The sequence below is a fragment of the Schizosaccharomyces japonicus genome, assembly GCF_000149845.2.
Source record: "Schizosaccharomyces japonicus yFS275 unplaced genomic scaffold supercont5.3, whole genome shotgun sequence".
Lineage (NCBI taxonomy): Eukaryota > Fungi > Ascomycota > Schizosaccharomycetes > Schizosaccharomycetales > Schizosaccharomycetaceae > Schizosaccharomyces > Schizosaccharomyces japonicus.
Genome location: NW_011627862.1, coordinates 1,344,011 through 1,359,519, shown reverse-complemented (window position 1 = coordinate 1,359,519; position 15,509 = coordinate 1,344,011). Strand labels below are relative to the sequence as shown.

The 15,509-nt window shown below is 42.9% G+C and overlaps 9 protein-coding genes across 9 annotated transcripts; 6 read left to right on the top strand and 3 right to left on the bottom strand.

The window, feature by feature from the left end:
- The first annotated feature begins 119 nt into the window (after positions 1-119).
- Positions 120-1,371, top strand: SJAG_01308 (U4/U6 X U5 tri-snRNP complex subunit Prp38). Its single transcript, XM_002172521.2, has 3 exons — positions 120-295; positions 340-415; positions 502-1,371. The coding sequence occupies exons 1-3, from the start codon at positions 224-226 to the stop codon at positions 1,002-1,004; spliced, it is 651 nt and encodes a 216-aa protein (XP_002172557.1). The 5' UTR covers positions 120-223; the 3' UTR covers positions 1,005-1,371.
- On the top strand, positions 1,307-4,607 carry SJAG_01307 (sterol regulatory element binding protein). Its single transcript, XM_002172520.2, has one exon. The coding sequence runs from the start codon at positions 1,371-1,373 to the stop codon at positions 4,314-4,316; it is 2,946 nt and encodes a 981-aa protein (XP_002172556.2). The 5' UTR covers positions 1,307-1,370; the 3' UTR covers positions 4,317-4,607.
- Positions 4,608-5,477: 870 nt separating this feature from the next.
- Positions 5,478-6,962, top strand: SJAG_01306 (hypothetical protein). Its single transcript, XM_002172519.2, has one exon. The coding sequence runs from the start codon at positions 5,589-5,591 to the stop codon at positions 6,768-6,770; it is 1,182 nt and encodes a 393-aa protein (XP_002172555.1). The 5' UTR covers positions 5,478-5,588; the 3' UTR covers positions 6,771-6,962.
- Positions 5,868-8,768, bottom strand: SJAG_01305 (outer membrane protein Mdm34). Its single transcript, XM_002172518.2, has one exon. The coding sequence runs from the start codon at positions 8,468-8,470 to the stop codon at positions 7,112-7,114; it is 1,359 nt and encodes a 452-aa protein (XP_002172554.1). The 5' UTR covers positions 8,471-8,768; the 3' UTR covers positions 5,868-7,111.
- Positions 8,769-9,269: 501 nt separating this feature from the next.
- On the top strand, positions 9,270-10,094 carry SJAG_01303 (ribosomal protein subunit L51). Its single transcript, XM_002172517.2, has 3 exons — positions 9,270-9,520; positions 9,564-9,726; positions 9,784-10,094. Exons 1-3 carry the CDS (start codon positions 9,458-9,460, stop codon positions 10,023-10,025), a joined length of 468 nt encoding a protein of 155 aa, XP_002172553.2. The 5' UTR covers positions 9,270-9,457; the 3' UTR covers positions 10,026-10,094.
- A 112-nt stretch (positions 10,095-10,206) lies between these two features.
- On the bottom strand, positions 10,207-11,334 carry SJAG_01302 (cytosolic thiouridylase subunit Ctu2; the record flags this gene model as incomplete). The annotated part of the gene is made up of 1 exon (XM_002172516.1): positions 10,207-11,334. The coding sequence occupies one exon, from the start codon at positions 11,332-11,334 to the stop codon at positions 10,207-10,209; it is 1,128 nt and encodes a 375-aa protein (XP_002172552.1).
- Positions 11,335-11,548: 214 nt separating this feature from the next.
- On the top strand, positions 11,549-12,405 carry SJAG_01301 (Sm snRNP core protein Smd3). The gene is made up of 4 exons (XM_002172515.2): positions 11,549-11,796; positions 11,843-11,902; positions 12,038-12,167; positions 12,223-12,405. The coding sequence occupies exons 1-4, from the start codon at positions 11,760-11,762 to the stop codon at positions 12,299-12,301; spliced, it is 306 nt and encodes a 101-aa protein (XP_002172551.2). The 5' UTR covers positions 11,549-11,759; the 3' UTR covers positions 12,302-12,405.
- A 231-nt stretch (positions 12,406-12,636) lies between these two features.
- SJAG_01300 (phosphoprotein phosphatase) lies at positions 12,637-13,359 on the bottom strand (the record flags this gene model as incomplete). Its single annotated transcript, XM_002172514.1, has 3 exons — positions 12,637-12,707; positions 12,766-13,302; positions 13,347-13,359. The coding sequence occupies 3 exons, from the start codon at positions 13,357-13,359 to the stop codon at positions 12,637-12,639; spliced, it is 621 nt and encodes a 206-aa protein (XP_002172550.1).
- A 41-nt stretch (positions 13,360-13,400) lies between these two features.
- On the top strand, positions 13,401-15,482 carry SJAG_01299 (palmitoyltransferase). The gene is made up of 2 exons (XM_002172513.2): positions 13,401-14,115; positions 14,294-15,482. The coding sequence occupies exons 1-2, from the start codon at positions 13,885-13,887 to the stop codon at positions 15,050-15,052; spliced, it is 990 nt and encodes a 329-aa protein (XP_002172549.1). The 5' UTR covers positions 13,401-13,884; the 3' UTR covers positions 15,053-15,482.
- The last annotated feature ends 27 nt before the right edge of the window (positions 15,483-15,509 follow it).

The following is a 15,509-nucleotide window of genomic DNA, read 5'->3' as shown; positions in this document are numbered from 1 at the left end:
CCCGGTTTCTATTTCTTATCGTCGCAAAAACCTTCTGTTTTCTATTTTCATTGAATGCAAAATTCGGCTCATGAACTAACCGAACAGCTAAGATAACCTTAAAAATGCTACACCAAAAACGCTACACCAAGACATCCTTTTGAAAGACGGGTTCCACTGAAAAGCCCAGGTGGTTTTGGCACACTGCATATAGTCTTGATCTTTGTCAACGCTGACGATCACGATGTCGACTTCGGACTATCTTGCTCGTGTGTACCGGTCAGAAGGTGGGCCGGTTCATGAGATGAATCCGACGGTAAGTTTGAGTTTGTTGCTTGTTTCTGACGCACCACGAAACAGTTTTTGATCGAAAAAATTTTGAGAGAGCGGATCGTAGAATGTGCCTACTGGAAGGAACAGTGCTTTGGACTGAATGGTACGTTTGTTAAGGCAGGAACCACCGCCAAGGATGGGATCCAAAACACCAAAAACAATGGGTAGTTGGCTAACGACTTTTTAAAGCTGCTTCGCTTGTTGATCGTGCCGTTCAAATCCAATGCATTGGCGGCCAATCAAGTCACCAACGACCAACCGAGTTCATCTGTCTCGTGTACAAACTTCTGCAATTGGCACCAGAGGATGAAATCGTTTTGCAGTATTTAAATGCTACCGAATTCAAGTATTTACGCGCTATAGCTGCTTTCTATATTCGTCTTGTATGGAAAGATGCACGGGTTTTTGAAACCCTCGAGCCACTTCTCAATGACTACAGCAAGTTGCGCACTCTTGATATGAATGGTTACGGCCTGACGCATATGGATGAATACGTTGATGCTCTTCTTAACGAGCAGCGCGTCTGTGATATTGCACTTCCTCCTCTTATGTCTCGCATCCAACTGGAGGATTTGGAGGAACTTGAACCTAAGGAAAGCGATGACGAGAGTGAAGAAGAGGACGACGACGAGCAGAAGGATCAGGACGAAAGCGGGCGTTCTACTCTGAACAGGGAAACAAAACCACACTAAGGACTATTGAAAAAAAGAAAGACAAAAAAAAAAGAAAAAGAGAGAGTAATATCTTTATACGTCACTCCCTCAGCCCGCCGTCGGAACCCGTCCAGCGTTGTTCAGTACGGCAATTGTCTTTCTCTGCTTGTGCCTTCTTTTGTCTCTCTGTCTTTACCGACAACCTAAAACGCAATCTCGCAATATTTTCTTTTAAGCGAGGCCTAATTTTTAAGGTTATCTAAGCACTCCCGTTTCTCACCACCAACAAATCACCTTGTGATGATGACATCAACTCATTTTTTGTAGTCGGCTTTTTTCTCGTTCGATTCTTTTTCGTGTCAGCCCACCCCCATCGTACTATTTAACATCTACTAACCTAGCAGCATGGAGTATAACTTCTCCCAAATGCCGCCTTCAGGTGTACTGGATCCAGCATATTTGGCCCCGGCCGAAATAGAACTTAGTGGTCGAAATTCTTTTGTCCCAGGGAATAAATCAAAGTTTCATCCAAGACCCTCAAACGCGATGGCTACCGCGTCAGCAGAACACATGGGATCGTCTTCCATGTATCCCAATGTGACGGTTGTGAAGGATGGCCGCAATGTAAATCCTGTGAAGAGCAATTACGGAAACGGAAACTCGTCCAAGATGAACTCAAAGAAGGAAGGTGAATACAACAAATACAGTCCATTTGCCAATCGGTGCTCTAATTTGCTTCATGACATTGGAGGAATTGTCGAGGACTCTCCTCCTACTCTTACCAATACGTCGTATTCTCCCAATTCACTCTCTTTGTCAGACATGGAGTCCACAATGAACGGCTGGTTGCAACCTTTCGTGTTTGAAGATGCCATCCAGGGAAACGGTAATCCAGTGATGCTAGAAACAGCAAATATGAACCCCGAGTCTGCTGCTCCGATTTCCAGCAACACAGCTAACACTAACATGGTGCCTATGGCTGCTCCGAATTCGATAAACGCAAACCCAATGCACAATGTAGTTGCTCCGGCGACACAAGCTACGTTTCACGAGAACAGAGGAGGAGAACGGGTTGTGAGTGCAGCGACAGCAGCAACCATTGACCCCTCCAATATGCATAGAATGCAGGCTTGCAAGCCGCAAAATGTTGTTCCTTACTCGGCAGACGAGAACACTACTGTCCTCAAAACAGAACCAGACGCAGATGTGAGCGACGAAGGTCTGAATGATGTGGATTTGGGACGGAAACGGAAGCATGATGATTCGTCTTCAGACTCACCTATCAACGAGTCTTCTGGTAACGTTCCTTATATGTCACTTCCTGAAGGGCTCGACCAGATGAAGCGCTCAAAGTCTCCCGGAGAATTGAGTACTGGCAGTACAGGCTCCAGCGGGGGTTTGGGCTTGAATAAGCCCAAGAAAACAGCTCACAATATGATTGAGAAGCGGTATCGCACTAATCTGAACGATCGCATTTGCGAACTTCGCGATGCTGTTCCATCTTTGCGTGCTGCTGCTGCTCTTCGCTGTGGCTCTGCTCCTGACAAAGAAGATTTGGAAGGCCTGACTCCTGCTCGGAAATTGAACAAGGGTACAATCTTGGCCAAGGCTACGGAGTACATCCGCCATCTGGAAAACAAAAACCGCAGTCTCATCATGGATAACAAGCGTCTGCAAGAACGGTTAGCATATTATGAAGATTCCAACATGTCCGCTGCTGCTGCAGCAAACCAGGCTCCCGTGAACAACATGGCCCCTCAAAACGCTATTCCCGTCCAGGCTAAGCCTGCACATCACAGAATGATGCAGTCACCAACGGTGAATGCAATGGGTCGTGCTGCTCTGGGCGGCATGGTTGGTTTGGGCTTGTTCAACTACTTTGGCAATGACTCGTCTCAGTCCATGTATGGTTTAGCTTCCTTCCCCTTGCTTCCTTCGTTCATTACGAGTCCACCAAGTATTCCTATGGTGATGAACATGTTCAAGGTTGTATTGGTTGCTTCAGCCGTTTCATACTTCCTGTATGATGCTTGGAGACGTATCTCTCGAAAGGGTGTGTCGTCGGGAAAGGTACAGAGCGCTGCTGTTCATAGCACTGTTTCAGCTCCTTCATTTTTGCTCTTCCGCCAATTGTCATTTGAAAAGTACTGCACCATTACGCATACTCCTTCATCATCTCTTTCCTTATTTGTTTTGCTTTCTTGGCAGACTGTTAGAGCCGCTTTCTGCTTCCTTTTGCGTCAGCAAACATTTTTGGAGAGTTATGCCAGCACGGTTCCCAGCGAACAAGAGCTCGCTGACATTCGTGGCTTGGAGAACTTGATGGATGCCCAACTTATGGGTGGTGATACCGAAATTTCCCGCACACGAATGCTCATTGTCTATCTTTCATCTTTCTCTCTTCCCTCATCTGTGTATACTCTGATGCTGCAAGCCATGTACGTGCATCTCATATTTGACGATACGGTCGTTCCTTCTGCTATTGTGAATGCCATTGCCGAACGGTGTTGGCAAAGAGCAAAGGCAATGAACGAGACCAGTGGCTCTAAAAATGATTCTGGCGAGCGTTTACCCACCCATATAGTCAATCTCATGCAGGGCAATACCGCGAAAGAAGTGTTTACGCCGTCCATGGTTAAACGTCTTTGGAAGTTGGCTGGCAGCAGTTGCTACTTTGATAGTCACAGACAGCTTCCTAAAATTTGTGATAGCTTTGTCTTAACTCCGTTGGATGCAGTTGCCTCGTGGTATGCGGAAGACCTGTTGCACAAGCTTTTGGTTACCGGCCTCCAAAAAGAAGTTAGAAAGAGTGAAGTGGATCGTGTTCTTTCCATGGTTCCTCAGGGTTCGCTCGTACATCGTGAAACACTTTTGGCAATGTTGCTGTGGTTCCCAGACAGAACTCGTGAGAATCTGTCCTCGATTTTACAGACGTATGAGTCGACTTTGTCGTCGTACAGCCGTGAAGGTGCCACATGGTTGACGGGATCCAATTTGTTCATTACATATCCTCGACTTTGCGCTATCCACTGCGCTTTGTCGTTTGCTTTGCTCCGCTTGGGGGAAACCGACGATGCCCGTCGCATGTTGCGTAGTGTTTGTGTGCCTAGCGCTGATGATTATGACATTGATTTGCTCAGTTTCTGTGTTTACTGGAATACCATCAATGCCTTTGCTCATGTTGCTTCTACGCCAAAGGAAAATAATGTTTTAGAAAAGCTGGCCTTGACCGTTCGTGCCTCTGCCGGAAGCATGAAGGATTGCGATATTCAATTCCGTCGTCAAATTGTCTCGTACTGTATATCCACTGGCAAAAGGCTACAGGAAGACCTAGGTTACGAGTCAGTTTAATAAGTTTTTGTCGATTTGGTTTGAATAGCCTCAGACATAGTTTATTACAACGTTTCTGGGGATTCTCGAGTTTTTCGAGGTCATGTTTTATTATGGTTCTTTTTTCATGTTCGCATATGGTTTCTGTCCAGTTCTTTCTTTCTTTTTTTTCAATAGCCCTTAGTGTGGTTTTGTTTTCTGTCATGTACACTTTTATTCTTTAATTAATTATCACTGCACTTGGTCTTCACTCATCTCCTCTTTTACCAAATCAACGTATTGCATTCCTCATCTGAGGCGAGCTATTGCTTCAACGAGTTAAAATAGTTTATATGTCTCTTCCTTCTCGCTTGTATTATGGGACCTCACTTGCGTTGTTATGAGCGTTGTTCTTAAGGCTGCGCGAGTTCTATTTTGGTGTTAAGAGTGTTCAGTATCCTTATAGTTTCGTCACATTCATGCTACGCTTCTTTATTTCTGCTGCCATGTTCACGAATTGATACAAAGTATCAGTTGCGCTCATTACATTTAGCTACTGCTCGTTTACCCATTTATTCGACGAAAAGCTTCTTGCCCAGAAAGTTAATAAACTATGTAGATTACACGGCAACCTTCCATTAATTTATCTTCTCATAATTACGTTCTTTCGCGTACCAATGTAATTTTGATTCTATTATTACAGCCATAGCCGCACATTTTCTGCATCATTATGTCATGTCCCGTTTAGGTAAATGCGGGGTCTTGGTGTTGTGGAGAAAGGGTGAGGGTAACACGAAAAGGCGACCCGTTAAGATAAGTTTAATGGACGATTATGTCGGCTTGTTTATATCCAGACGGAAGCTTTTTTCAGAGACACAAGCTGAATTTCAGTATTCTGTTTGAATTGTTTTTATTTATTGAGTACTTGAAAGCCCAAACTTTGTTGTCTTTCTATTTGAGCCAATTTTTTTGGAAAAGCTCTCAGTATAGAACCATTTTTGCAAGCGGGTAATTGCATCACTGTGCAGTCTAGAGTAAACAGAAAGCAATTTATTAGCTCAAACTAGTAATATAAATATGGGTCCGTTCTCTCAATATTTACCAGGTATTCATCCAATTTATCAAAGCAAGAAGTTCCCTAACAATTTTTTGTTCCTTGGTCCGTTTAAAAGAATTCTCTACTTGTGAGTAACTCATTGAATCACCTACGGAATAGTAACTATTACACTACTGTTCCCCACAAACTCAAAAGTTAAACGAGTTCATTATTGTTATCCAGTCATCATTTACGTCGCCTGCCATTAGTTTTCAGTAATGTCTTACATGTGGTTATTTGGTGCGTCTTCCATTACATCAATTCTTTGCGAATTCACCTTGGTTCTCGGTATTGTCGAGCTGTTTGTTAAACTGGCTCAACATATACAGCATTTCATTCTCTCCTTCAAATCTTCTTCAACAGTTTTGCAACCTCAGGCATTCCAAGAAGGCAACACAACTGTTCAAAGCACCGCCAATTTCCTCGCAGATGAAGAACTCAGTTCTGTTTTTGAGTTTGATGATAATCACAAAAATGCACTTTCTTATTTGATTGAATGTGCTGATGCAGACAGACGCGTCTGGGAAAAAGATACTGTATTTACTGTGTCTAAACTTGTTTCCCATTGTTATTTAAGCTCGTTTTTCGATTCTGTGACAACGCAGTTTATTTGGCAAAAGCTTGGAGACTATCTGTATTACCAATACAATACGATGTCCGGTTATGAAGGCATTGCTGAATTTGCCGACAGCAAAATTGGCCTTCCTATACTTTACATGATTGATCCATCGGACATTACTAGCGTTGTTGCTAATCATGGATTTACTGTACATGTTGGCGCACATTATTACCAACTTAAATTATCATCGGAAGAATTAACGGTGAAAAGCTACAGACCTAGATTGCCCTTTATGGAAGAAGAAATTGACATTCAAGAGGCGGCAGCGAATTGGCTTAAAGTGATATATGACACGAAGTCAATCCGAAATTCGGACGAACTTATCCCATATTTCCTACAGAAAGGACTTATGGACACCGAAACTGCAGCAAACACACTAAACGCATACAATGACTTTCAGACTGTTCAGATCCGCCTTGTTGAACCTCAGTCTATTGAAGTCCAAAAGAAGTTTGAGGAGGAATGGTCACTGAAGCCAGAGATTGAGAATGTTGCTCTAAGCGAGGAACACATTTTTAAAAGCAATAGCTTCATGAACGTCCCTTTTCCAAGCCCGTGGGACAGTGCGACCATGAACACATTTTCAAACGAAAATGCAAATACCGTATCCTTCGATCAAAATATGCGGAACAACCCCGTGAACAACGAGCGTGATATTGATCCAAGCGCTCCCGATGCATACACTGATTTACGCGCACAAAATCGTCCTCAAAACTACGGTCGTCATGGTCGGAAATCCATACTTGGAGAAAACGCGCAAATCATAAACATTATGTTCTAACTGACAAGAAACAGAATACCACGCATCGCAGAGAAGACAAGATCTCTACGTTTATAACACTGGTCACATTCTCAATTATTCACCACGGCATTTTTATCACTAGCGCAATTCAAGCACTGAGGCAACCATAAGCAGGTAGTATTAGCACATCAGTATTCTTCGCAACAACAATACATTAGGTTTAAAAGTATATTCGCATGTGTGCATTTGGTGAAAAAATTGTGTTATATTATACATACCCCTAATAACAAATGGGGAGGAGACGACGGTAAAAATGCAGATGCGTTTAAATAATGGTCTGGTGATAATCATGAACAGGACAGACGTATTTTTTTTTGCATTTACAGCATAACTTTTGAGTGAATGTACCATTGCAGTCCATTCAACTTTATCGCAAAGGGTGCACAGTCCCGATGCGAAAACATCGCTAAGTCCAAAGCAGCTTTCCGGCTCAAGGACTTTGCAAATTGTTCTTGCCCTTGTTTACTAATGATTTTATCTTTTATCTTCGATAATTCATTTGCAGGAGTAGAGATTTTGATATCAGCACTTTCTATAACATCCTGTTTGGTTTCCTTCTCTTTATGTTTTTCTCCAGAAGCCCTATTGAATACTTTAACAAAATGATGCTTCTTTTTCCGCTCACGACGCCGTTTAGAAGAATCAGAATGACCAAAGATGGAGGCAGCGGGAGTAGCGCTGGCATTTTTCGGAGTCGGAAATTTGGATTCATTGGAGTTCTCCAAGCGGGAAAACTGCAATGTGGGAGATTGTGATGCCGGTAATGCACCGTCCTCCGTTTGGACTATCTGGCTGTTCAGGGTATCAAGATTTGAAGAACGGTAAACGGCCATGGGTATGCATGGAGAAGCGTTGGGGGCAAGACTTCTACGAGACGTGACCAGGGAAGCGATTGCCAGGAGATTCGGATGAGTTGTCGTGGAAAGTGGTCCAATTTTAACAGGTGAGTTCGTGTCAAGCTTTGTCGACTCGTTGTAGTCAGGCGGTGTTTCGATTACATCCGGAACAGAACGAGAAACACGCTGCTGGGATGGCGGTCGAGAAATCACAGAGGACATGCTGAAGGGGGACTCCATGTGAGCACACCAATACCGAGACAATTTGTATATAATGGCCGGCAGCTCTTCCTGGAACAGCGACGTTAACTGCACCTCAATTTCCCGTTTGAGAAACCTAGCAATGGCAGGAATTGAATCGAATGAAGACGAAACCTTCAACGACTCCAACGGATCATTACGAAATACCATTGTGACGCCTTTTTGTCTCGAAAATACAAGGACTACAATTCCATTTAATTTGATTTCGGACAACCGAAGGTACATGGGCACCGTCAACGGCGCACGAGCAGCAAGCATATCACGCCGACTGGTAAGACCAGGGAAAGGTGTCTGTTTTACGGACAAGGGGTTTGCCTGCACTTTCGTCTGAAGCACGAGGTACGCATCACCAGCATAATGCAAATTGAAAAGGCCCTGAAACCGATCTGAAGCCAAGTCCCCTATTTCAAGTATTTCCAAATCGGGGGGAATTGTGCCCATGTTTAACTCCTTGACCGTAATCCGATCGGCAATCATAGAATGTGTGCTTCCCTTGTTTAAAGTGCTTGAAAGCAACGACACAGCACGTTCCTTGAACGAGTCTGAAAAGCGAGAACTCCAGTCTTTGAGAACGAACGACATGATAGAGAAAAAACAGAGAGAAACGAAGAGATAAAAAACAACTAAAGGACAAGAGACAAATAAATAAATAGATAAGTGTACAAAAACGGGTTAAAAAAACTTATTGCAAAACGCGTCGCAAAAAGCTCGTTCGAAAACGAACTGTACGTAAACGCCTGTACCAAATTCGATTCTTTAATTACTTTTGCGCGTTAACCAATAATAGATGCACCTTTAACAAATTTATAACGTCCACAGTCCGTAAATAAAAACTGGCAAAAGGCAGGTTTTGTATGGTTAAGACAAATGTAGTGATATGTGGGGAGCTCCTGATAAGCTTAAGTTTGTTGATGCCATCTTCACCACCCCCACCTCCACTATGACGACGTCATGCGTTAGACGCGAATACATGCGACACGAAAATAAACAAACCGAAGGTACAGTGGAAGTTGGGCACACGAAGAAACAAAACGATATTAAAGAAATTGGGCAACGTCCGTCGAAAACAAGTGTTGCAAATTGAGTAACGGCGCTGTACATGAAGTATTTTCCATTTTGTTGGCGCTGGTCGGCACGGAAGAAAGGACCAGATATCAACACGATCACTGCTGGTATCGTTTTTTTTAATCCCGTCCGGAAATAACGGGTTCTTTTCTCTGGTGCAATTGATGCTGCTATTTACTTTCATAGTCAATTTTTACTTTGCTGTCCTTTACTCTTTGATTTTTAATTTTTTATTTATTTTCTTTTATTTTCTTTTATTTTCTTTTTTGGTTTTTAATTTTAAAATGATCTACCAAAATACACTCACTTTCCGTAACAGTTTATAAATGAAATTTCCTTCGTTATAACAGGCTTAAGCTGTGCTTTATGATTATTATCCGCTGTTTATATAAAACCCGTTGATTTATTTTTATTCTATTGTTTTCACAAGGTGCTCTCTTATACCTCTCTTTTAAAAAAAAATATAAGAAAATAAAAAATCACCGACACCAATCTTTTCTTTCTATGATTAAAACAGTTCGAAAAATATCTAAACCATTAAACGGACTTGGTGCTTTTCTTCGGCCAGTATGGACAAGCATTATTGTTTCATTAACTAATCTTCTCTAAGTGCAAGCGAATTGATTTTTATTACTGCAATTGGGGCGGTAGTTCCGAAGGCATGAAAGAGTTTTTAAGCCGAAAACTAGAAGTATTTGCGAAGGAGAACGGTGATATTGAGTTTCATGTTATTCACCGTCCTAATCAACATCCATCCATCAAGTCATATTACGGTATGGTTGAGAAGACGTCGGCAAGAGACAAAAAATGTGTTCTAGCTAACAGTTCAGTAAATGGTCGCAACGAAGAATTCATTACTCGAAAGTTCTCGGCTTCAGATATTCTTGAACAAGCACTTCAGTGCTCAGAATCAGACGGTCTGAAACCTCGCTTTGTCAAGCAACCAGTAGAATCATTGAATCCTTCTGTTCGTGGTGTTTGGAACCCATTTTCAGAATTCGCAAAACCACCTACTGTCATTCAAAAAGGCTTATACAAGAAACGTAAAACAAAAAGCTCACACGAAATATGAGTGCAATGACCCAGTTATAATGTCTATAAAAATACAATTTATGTTTGCGAATCCGTTTCAATACAGCAGAATGCATTATAGTAGCTCCCAAATTATTCCTTTTCCCTTTTCTATCCGTTCTTTTTTTTTTTTTTTAACATCAAATGCTTCTTAAAATTCAAAACCTTACACACTTTTTCGCTCAAGATTGCTTGGCTACAAACCGAGGCCAAGCTAAAGGCGCCTTCAAGCCACCAAGCGAAACCATACAGCCATAACAAACGTCGTCCCTCTGTTGTTTACAAGCTTCATCCGACAGCTCAAGATTCGTAGGATGCTGGACGGTCGTACTATTCAACCAGGAATGTGTGTTCTCTTGCATGGGCAGAAGACATAGGCGACAGCATACGCCGTCCTGAGGTGCAGAGAGCTTCCCGCTCGTACGAACAATTGTGCTCACGAGACTGGGGAATTGCTCACCAAGGTTGAGAAAGTAGTTCTTCGATACATCAAACATTGTTGTCAGTCGTGAATCGAGTTCCCGAGACACAAACTGCAGGCCTTTCATGCCCATGTAGCTTCGGAGCTCTTGCTCCAAAACTTCACGCAAAGGCCGCAAAATAGCAACGTCAGGAGCAACAGCAGGCCGAGTACACACACCTGTTGATGCAGGGATTGCATGTCCCCGTCCCTCTGCTACAAGCTCCAAAGTTTTAGCTGCCAACGTACTGGCGCTGTCTCCATACACAAGAGTGTCGCAATGATTCTCATGCGCCAACTGTAACAGCACGCGATCACGCATTCTATGAAGTAGATCCTGTCTAGAAGTCGTCGATGAGACATTTAAGAAATTTGTCTGTTCGGTCTCAGCAGTGCTTACAGCTGGTTCCCGAACTTGGGAACCCAAAGCATTCACGTACGTACACTGAGACATGTATTCGTGCTCAGAAACATAGACATAGGCGCATTTCGGGTATTTTTGCTTAATGACCGTACGGATCATGTCTTCTTCTTCGACTGTCGAGGTAGGCAACTGCAAGTGTACGGCAATCAAATCACCAAACATGGGTCGATAATTGTCTTCACGATAGCTTGAAAGGTAGTACACCGTTTCCAACATAGCCATCGAGTTTAAACCTCCCGATACGCAAACCAGTGCTTTTTTTGAGCACTTGTCCACCAGATTTGGCCGTAGCAGCTCAAACTGACGACGTATTTTGTTTTCGATGCTGCGGATATAACAGGCTTCGCAAAAGGCATCTGAACGCGCTTCTATGACCGCCTTAGCCTTGCATTTTTTACACAGCAGAACCTTTTCTGAGGACTCCATTGCGTACGTAAGTTTAACAATCTTTTAAAAAAAATGTCGATATCAACTGGAGGAGGGAAAAAGACCAAAAGCGTGAAAAGCCAAGAACTTTAAAAAAGCAAAATGCAAGATTATTCAATTGAAACGAAAAAAAAAAATAATGTCTATACGTTGACGAACAACAAAATCGACGGTGGCAAAATAGTCCGCAATTGATAAAGTCCTCGGTACCAACTGTAATTTTTGAGTTGGGGAATTACCAAATTTTTCATACGCTGCTCCTGTGAGTTACCCAAGCCTGTCCACCACGGTTCACACCTGTTTGGTGGATGAGAAAGATACTGTATGTGCTGCACTGGCGAGGTGGCAGGCCTCTAAGGTGAGCGCGACCAACTCCCCCAAAGAAAAGACCAGGCACGTCCAACTCACAACAGAAAGCGTCAAAAATGTCGTTGTGCATCAAGCTATTGCACGAGGCTCAAGGTACGCGTTTAAAACGAAACATGTATCGTGTAACTGACTGTTTAAGGCCACATTGTCACCATGGAATTAGAAAACGGCGCAACTTACCGTGGAAAACTCATCGAAGGTAAGACAAGATTAATAAGAACCGCGTTAAAAGCACGATTTATCGCAAGAAAAATGCCAGTTCCTATTGAGAACAAATGACGTTGATACCGTGGATGTGTTTGCCAATGTTTGATCAAACTAACACCCTATTTAGCTGAAGACAACATGAACTGCCAGTTAAAAGACATCAGTGTCACCGCTCGTGATGGTCGCGTATCTCATTTAGACCAAGTTTACATTCGAGGATCACACATTCGTTTCCTAATTGTGCCTGACATGCTCAAGTATGTTTTATTGAAGCGAAGAAGCTCGCTCTCGACGGCCACTAACATTCTTTAGGAATGCTCCAATGTTTAAAGTGACACCCGCTGTCCGCGGGCGTGGTACATCATTGCCGACACGCGGAGGAAGACGGTGATGACTTGCTGGCACTGTCTGACTTTATGTGCTTGTATGTGATCCCAAAACAAAAAAAAAGGCAAGAAAAGGAGTTGCTTATAATGAGCCGACTTGCATTCATTATTTTGATGATTAGTAAAATAACAGACCATATTTGCGGGAAAACAAATGTCCATTAAGTATTTTTGTAAGTAAAAATGAAGAGGCCAACCAAGCCAATGCTTACTGGATCAACCTATCTGCAAGCGTATCAAAAATGGTAAGGTTATGTGCGGCATAATCATGACAAGGGTTGTTGCTCACTGGTAGCATACAAGGACGAGCCAGACCCTCTTAAATTGGCATTTTCCCGCTTCACTTTTTAGCACTGGCGTTCATCGCCTTTCTTCTCTGTGAAAGCATGTACGTGTACATGTGCCAGAGACCTAGAGGGTGTTAGCAACAAGTATAGAAACATCTTCATCTCGGCCTTGTCCATCTTACCAGGGGGATAAATAACCAAAATCAAAGGCCAAATAATTTTGTTCGGGAACCATGAAGAAACGGCAGTACGGAGGGTCTTAAGAACCAAGAGAAACTCGCTACCGGCACCAATAGGGTACAAAACAATGAAGGCACTGTATCTCAACCACAGCAAGGTTGCAGGCACATTCTTGGCCAAATTGCATGCGTAAAATGTGTAACGAATGACCTCCGTGACAGACCAAGCAAAGATCATGCTAAGGTAAATAGGAGAATCACGAACAACCTCCGGAAATGGATAGCAAACACCCCAGACGAGCAAAACTCGAGAAGCCACTTGAATGGCAGTCGTAACAACAGAAGAACGTACAAAACCAATCATACAATGCACAACTTCAGCAATTGCAAGCGTCTGCACCCATCGAACAAAGCTTTCCGTTCCGAGAAAGACTGCCCGGTAGTCACCGATGATGTACCAGAGCAACAATCCGCGTGTAAGAACGCTCATCCACAAAAAACTGGACAAAACATTGTACAGCTTTAGGTATTGATCAACTCCTATATCATTGTTAGTAGCAATTTCATTATTTAATGCTGCAAACCTGGTTTCGCCATGTTGAAAGGGTATTTGTAGAGGGGACGTCTGGATATGGTGGGGGAGCTAGATTAAGCTCATTTGCTTCGTCACCACGCGACGCGTTTCTTTTCCCAGGGGAACGCGCTACGCGAAATACCTGCAAACACAAATTTGCAAAAGTGTGCTGTGAAAGATTGCTGAACGGATGTTCAATGGATTTCATTTTAGGTTGTCGTTGTTGAATTTACGAAAAGTGACATTCCTTGAGAATTCCAGTCAACATAAACTCCAGAACAGACACGAAAATGAAATTGGTTAACTAAAGGGTCTAAACGAAAAACTCCTTATTAAAACTTTGGTACTACTCAAAATCCACCAATTTTTTATTGACCACAGGCCTGTAATCAATTACATTTGGTTGTTCTCTTCGTCCCCCCCCTTGCACTTCACTGCCCATACAGAATCCTTCGCCAACTACTCATTCATCCACGAACAGGTTTTCTTGTTACTGAGTACTACAATTGGTAATCCGTGTGCTGGCCAAAGTGCCCATAGCGTTTACCATGGCGAAGCTTTTAATGCTGCCGATTCGCGGGCTTTTTTGGCTTATGAAGGCTGCTGTTCATCATTTCATGCTTCTTGTTGCTATTTCTATTATGACTGGGGCACAAATAGTGAATGCAACTTTAAGACATGATGTTTCGCGCTTTATATACGTGTTACAATTCAGCATGTATGTGCTGTCTGTGCTCACGTATAATCTCGTGAATTTCACGCACCCTGGAACGCCAAAGGTAAGTCAGAGTGGCCCATATGAGAGGTGCCGTCCGTCGTATATTGTTGGCATGTGCTTGACGAGCATCTGTATGAATAATACCAAGCGTTCATCCACTTCTCAGTGGGCCCATCTCGAAACAGCTTCATAGTCATTACGCATCAGTTTTAATACATATACTAACACTCTGTGCATAGTCAGTGCTTGGCTATCGTGAGCATTTGATGCCGAAGAATGTGCGGCGATGTCAGAAATGCCAATACGTAAAGTATTCTCGTACTCATCATTGTTCCCAGTGCAGATCGTGCATTCTTAGGATGGATCATCACTGCATATGGTTTCAACACTGCATTGGATTTCGAAACCAGAAGTTTTTCTTCCTTCTTCTCGTATACCTGTCTATGTATGCCATGTTTACGGCATATATGTGCATTAAATCACTGCACCTATACCTAAGTGGTCTTGACGAAAATACCCGGCTCTCTTGGCTACCTGTATTGTGGATTGGTCAGCTTATTTTTTCGTTTTCTATGTTTGTCATTCTCAGTGTATTCTCAGTGTATCATGCTTCACTCATTTTACGCAACATCACGACATTGGAAACTCTGAGTGCATCTTGGTCGCGGTACTCTTCTACCACGCAACCCTTCAACGTTGGCTGGCTTGCCAATTGGAAACAAATCATGGGCCCCTCTGTTTTCCTCTGGTTCCTTCCGTACCTGAATTCAATGGGAGACGGGACAGAGTTTCCGCTCAACATGGAGCGTTTGGAAAATGGCGATCGCATGTACGAATGGGCAGATGAGCCAAATAGCTCGTCCATGCGCCAACAGTACACAGATCCGCTGAGGCTGCAAGAGCAATGGAGCAGTGATGAGGAACAGTATGCTATGAGAAATCGGCAATGGAATCCGCACACGGGACAATATGAGTGGATTGATGATCTACTGGTATGAGAACATATAGAGCCGACTGGCTCATTCACCAAGCTTTTTGGTTTGTTCTTACTATACCGCCCCTTGGTATTTTAAGTAACACTGTATTTACGAGATGTTCGTCAAGGTGTCCATCTCATGCGCTCGTTTTTTCTTACTATATTTTCCTTTTTGTTATTCAAAAATGTCTCTACTGATTTAGTTCATTCCTTTTATTTCGAACGACGTCTACAATCTAGACTGACCTAAATGTTCCAGTCTTCTATTCACTACATTTGCAGACAGCCTCTCACTCAGGCTACGGCAACAAAAGCCATTCTCTCCTTTTCCATTTCAGCAATTCAGCATTGCTTTCTGCTTATTATAGCTCGTAAAGTTTCGTTGCAATTCAGTAATTACCTAATAGCCCTCGGAACATATGCATCACTAAGTCGCGTTATTTCGAACCCCACTTTCTCGCTACAGCTCGCTATCGCAG

Bases quoted from the DNA above. Each gene is read 5' to 3' on its own strand.
- SJAG_01308 (XM_002172521.2), top strand. From the start codon at position 224: ATGTCGACTTCGGACTATCTTGCTCGTGTGTACCGGTCAGAAGGTGGG. The intron at 296-339 runs GTAAGTTTGAGT...ACCACGAAACAG, and splicing joins TTCATGAGATGAATCCGACG to TTTTTGATCGAAAAAATTTT. The intron at 416-501 runs GTACGTTTGTTA...GACTTTTTAAAG, and splicing joins ACAGTGCTTTGGACTGAATG to CTGCTTCGCTTGTTGATCGT.
- SJAG_01307 (XM_002172520.2), top strand. From the start codon at position 1,371: ATGGAGTATAACTTCTCCCAAATGCCGCCTTCAGGTGTACTGGATCCA.
- SJAG_01306 (XM_002172519.2), top strand. From the start codon at position 5,589: ATGTCTTACATGTGGTTATTTGGTGCGTCTTCCATTACATCAATTCTT.
- SJAG_01305 (XM_002172518.2), bottom strand. From the start codon at position 8,470: ATGTCGTTCGTTCTCAAAGACTGGAGTTCTCGCTTTTCAGACTCGTTC.
- SJAG_01303 (XM_002172517.2), top strand. From the start codon at position 9,458: ATGATTAAAACAGTTCGAAAAATATCTAAACCATTAAACGGACTTGGT. The intron at 9,521-9,563 runs GTATGGACAAGC...ATCTTCTCTAAG, and splicing joins TTGGTGCTTTTCTTCGGCCA to TGCAAGCGAATTGATTTTTA. The intron at 9,727-9,783 runs GTATGGTTGAGA...CTAACAGTTCAG, and splicing joins ATCCATCAAGTCATATTACG to TAAATGGTCGCAACGAAGAA.
- SJAG_01301 (XM_002172515.2), top strand. From the start codon at position 11,760: ATGTCGTTGTGCATCAAGCTATTGCACGAGGCTCAAG. The intron at 11,797-11,842 runs GTACGCGTTTAA...TGACTGTTTAAG, and splicing joins GCTATTGCACGAGGCTCAAG to GCCACATTGTCACCATGGAA. The intron at 11,903-12,037 runs GTAAGACAAGAT...CACCCTATTTAG, and splicing joins CCGTGGAAAACTCATCGAAG to CTGAAGACAACATGAACTGC.
- SJAG_01299 (XM_002172513.2), top strand. From the start codon at position 13,885: ATGGCGAAGCTTTTAATGCTGCCGATTCGCGGGCTTTTTTGGCTTATG. The intron at 14,116-14,293 runs GTAAGTCAGAGT...CTCTGTGCATAG, and splicing joins CGCACCCTGGAACGCCAAAG to TCAGTGCTTGGCTATCGTGA.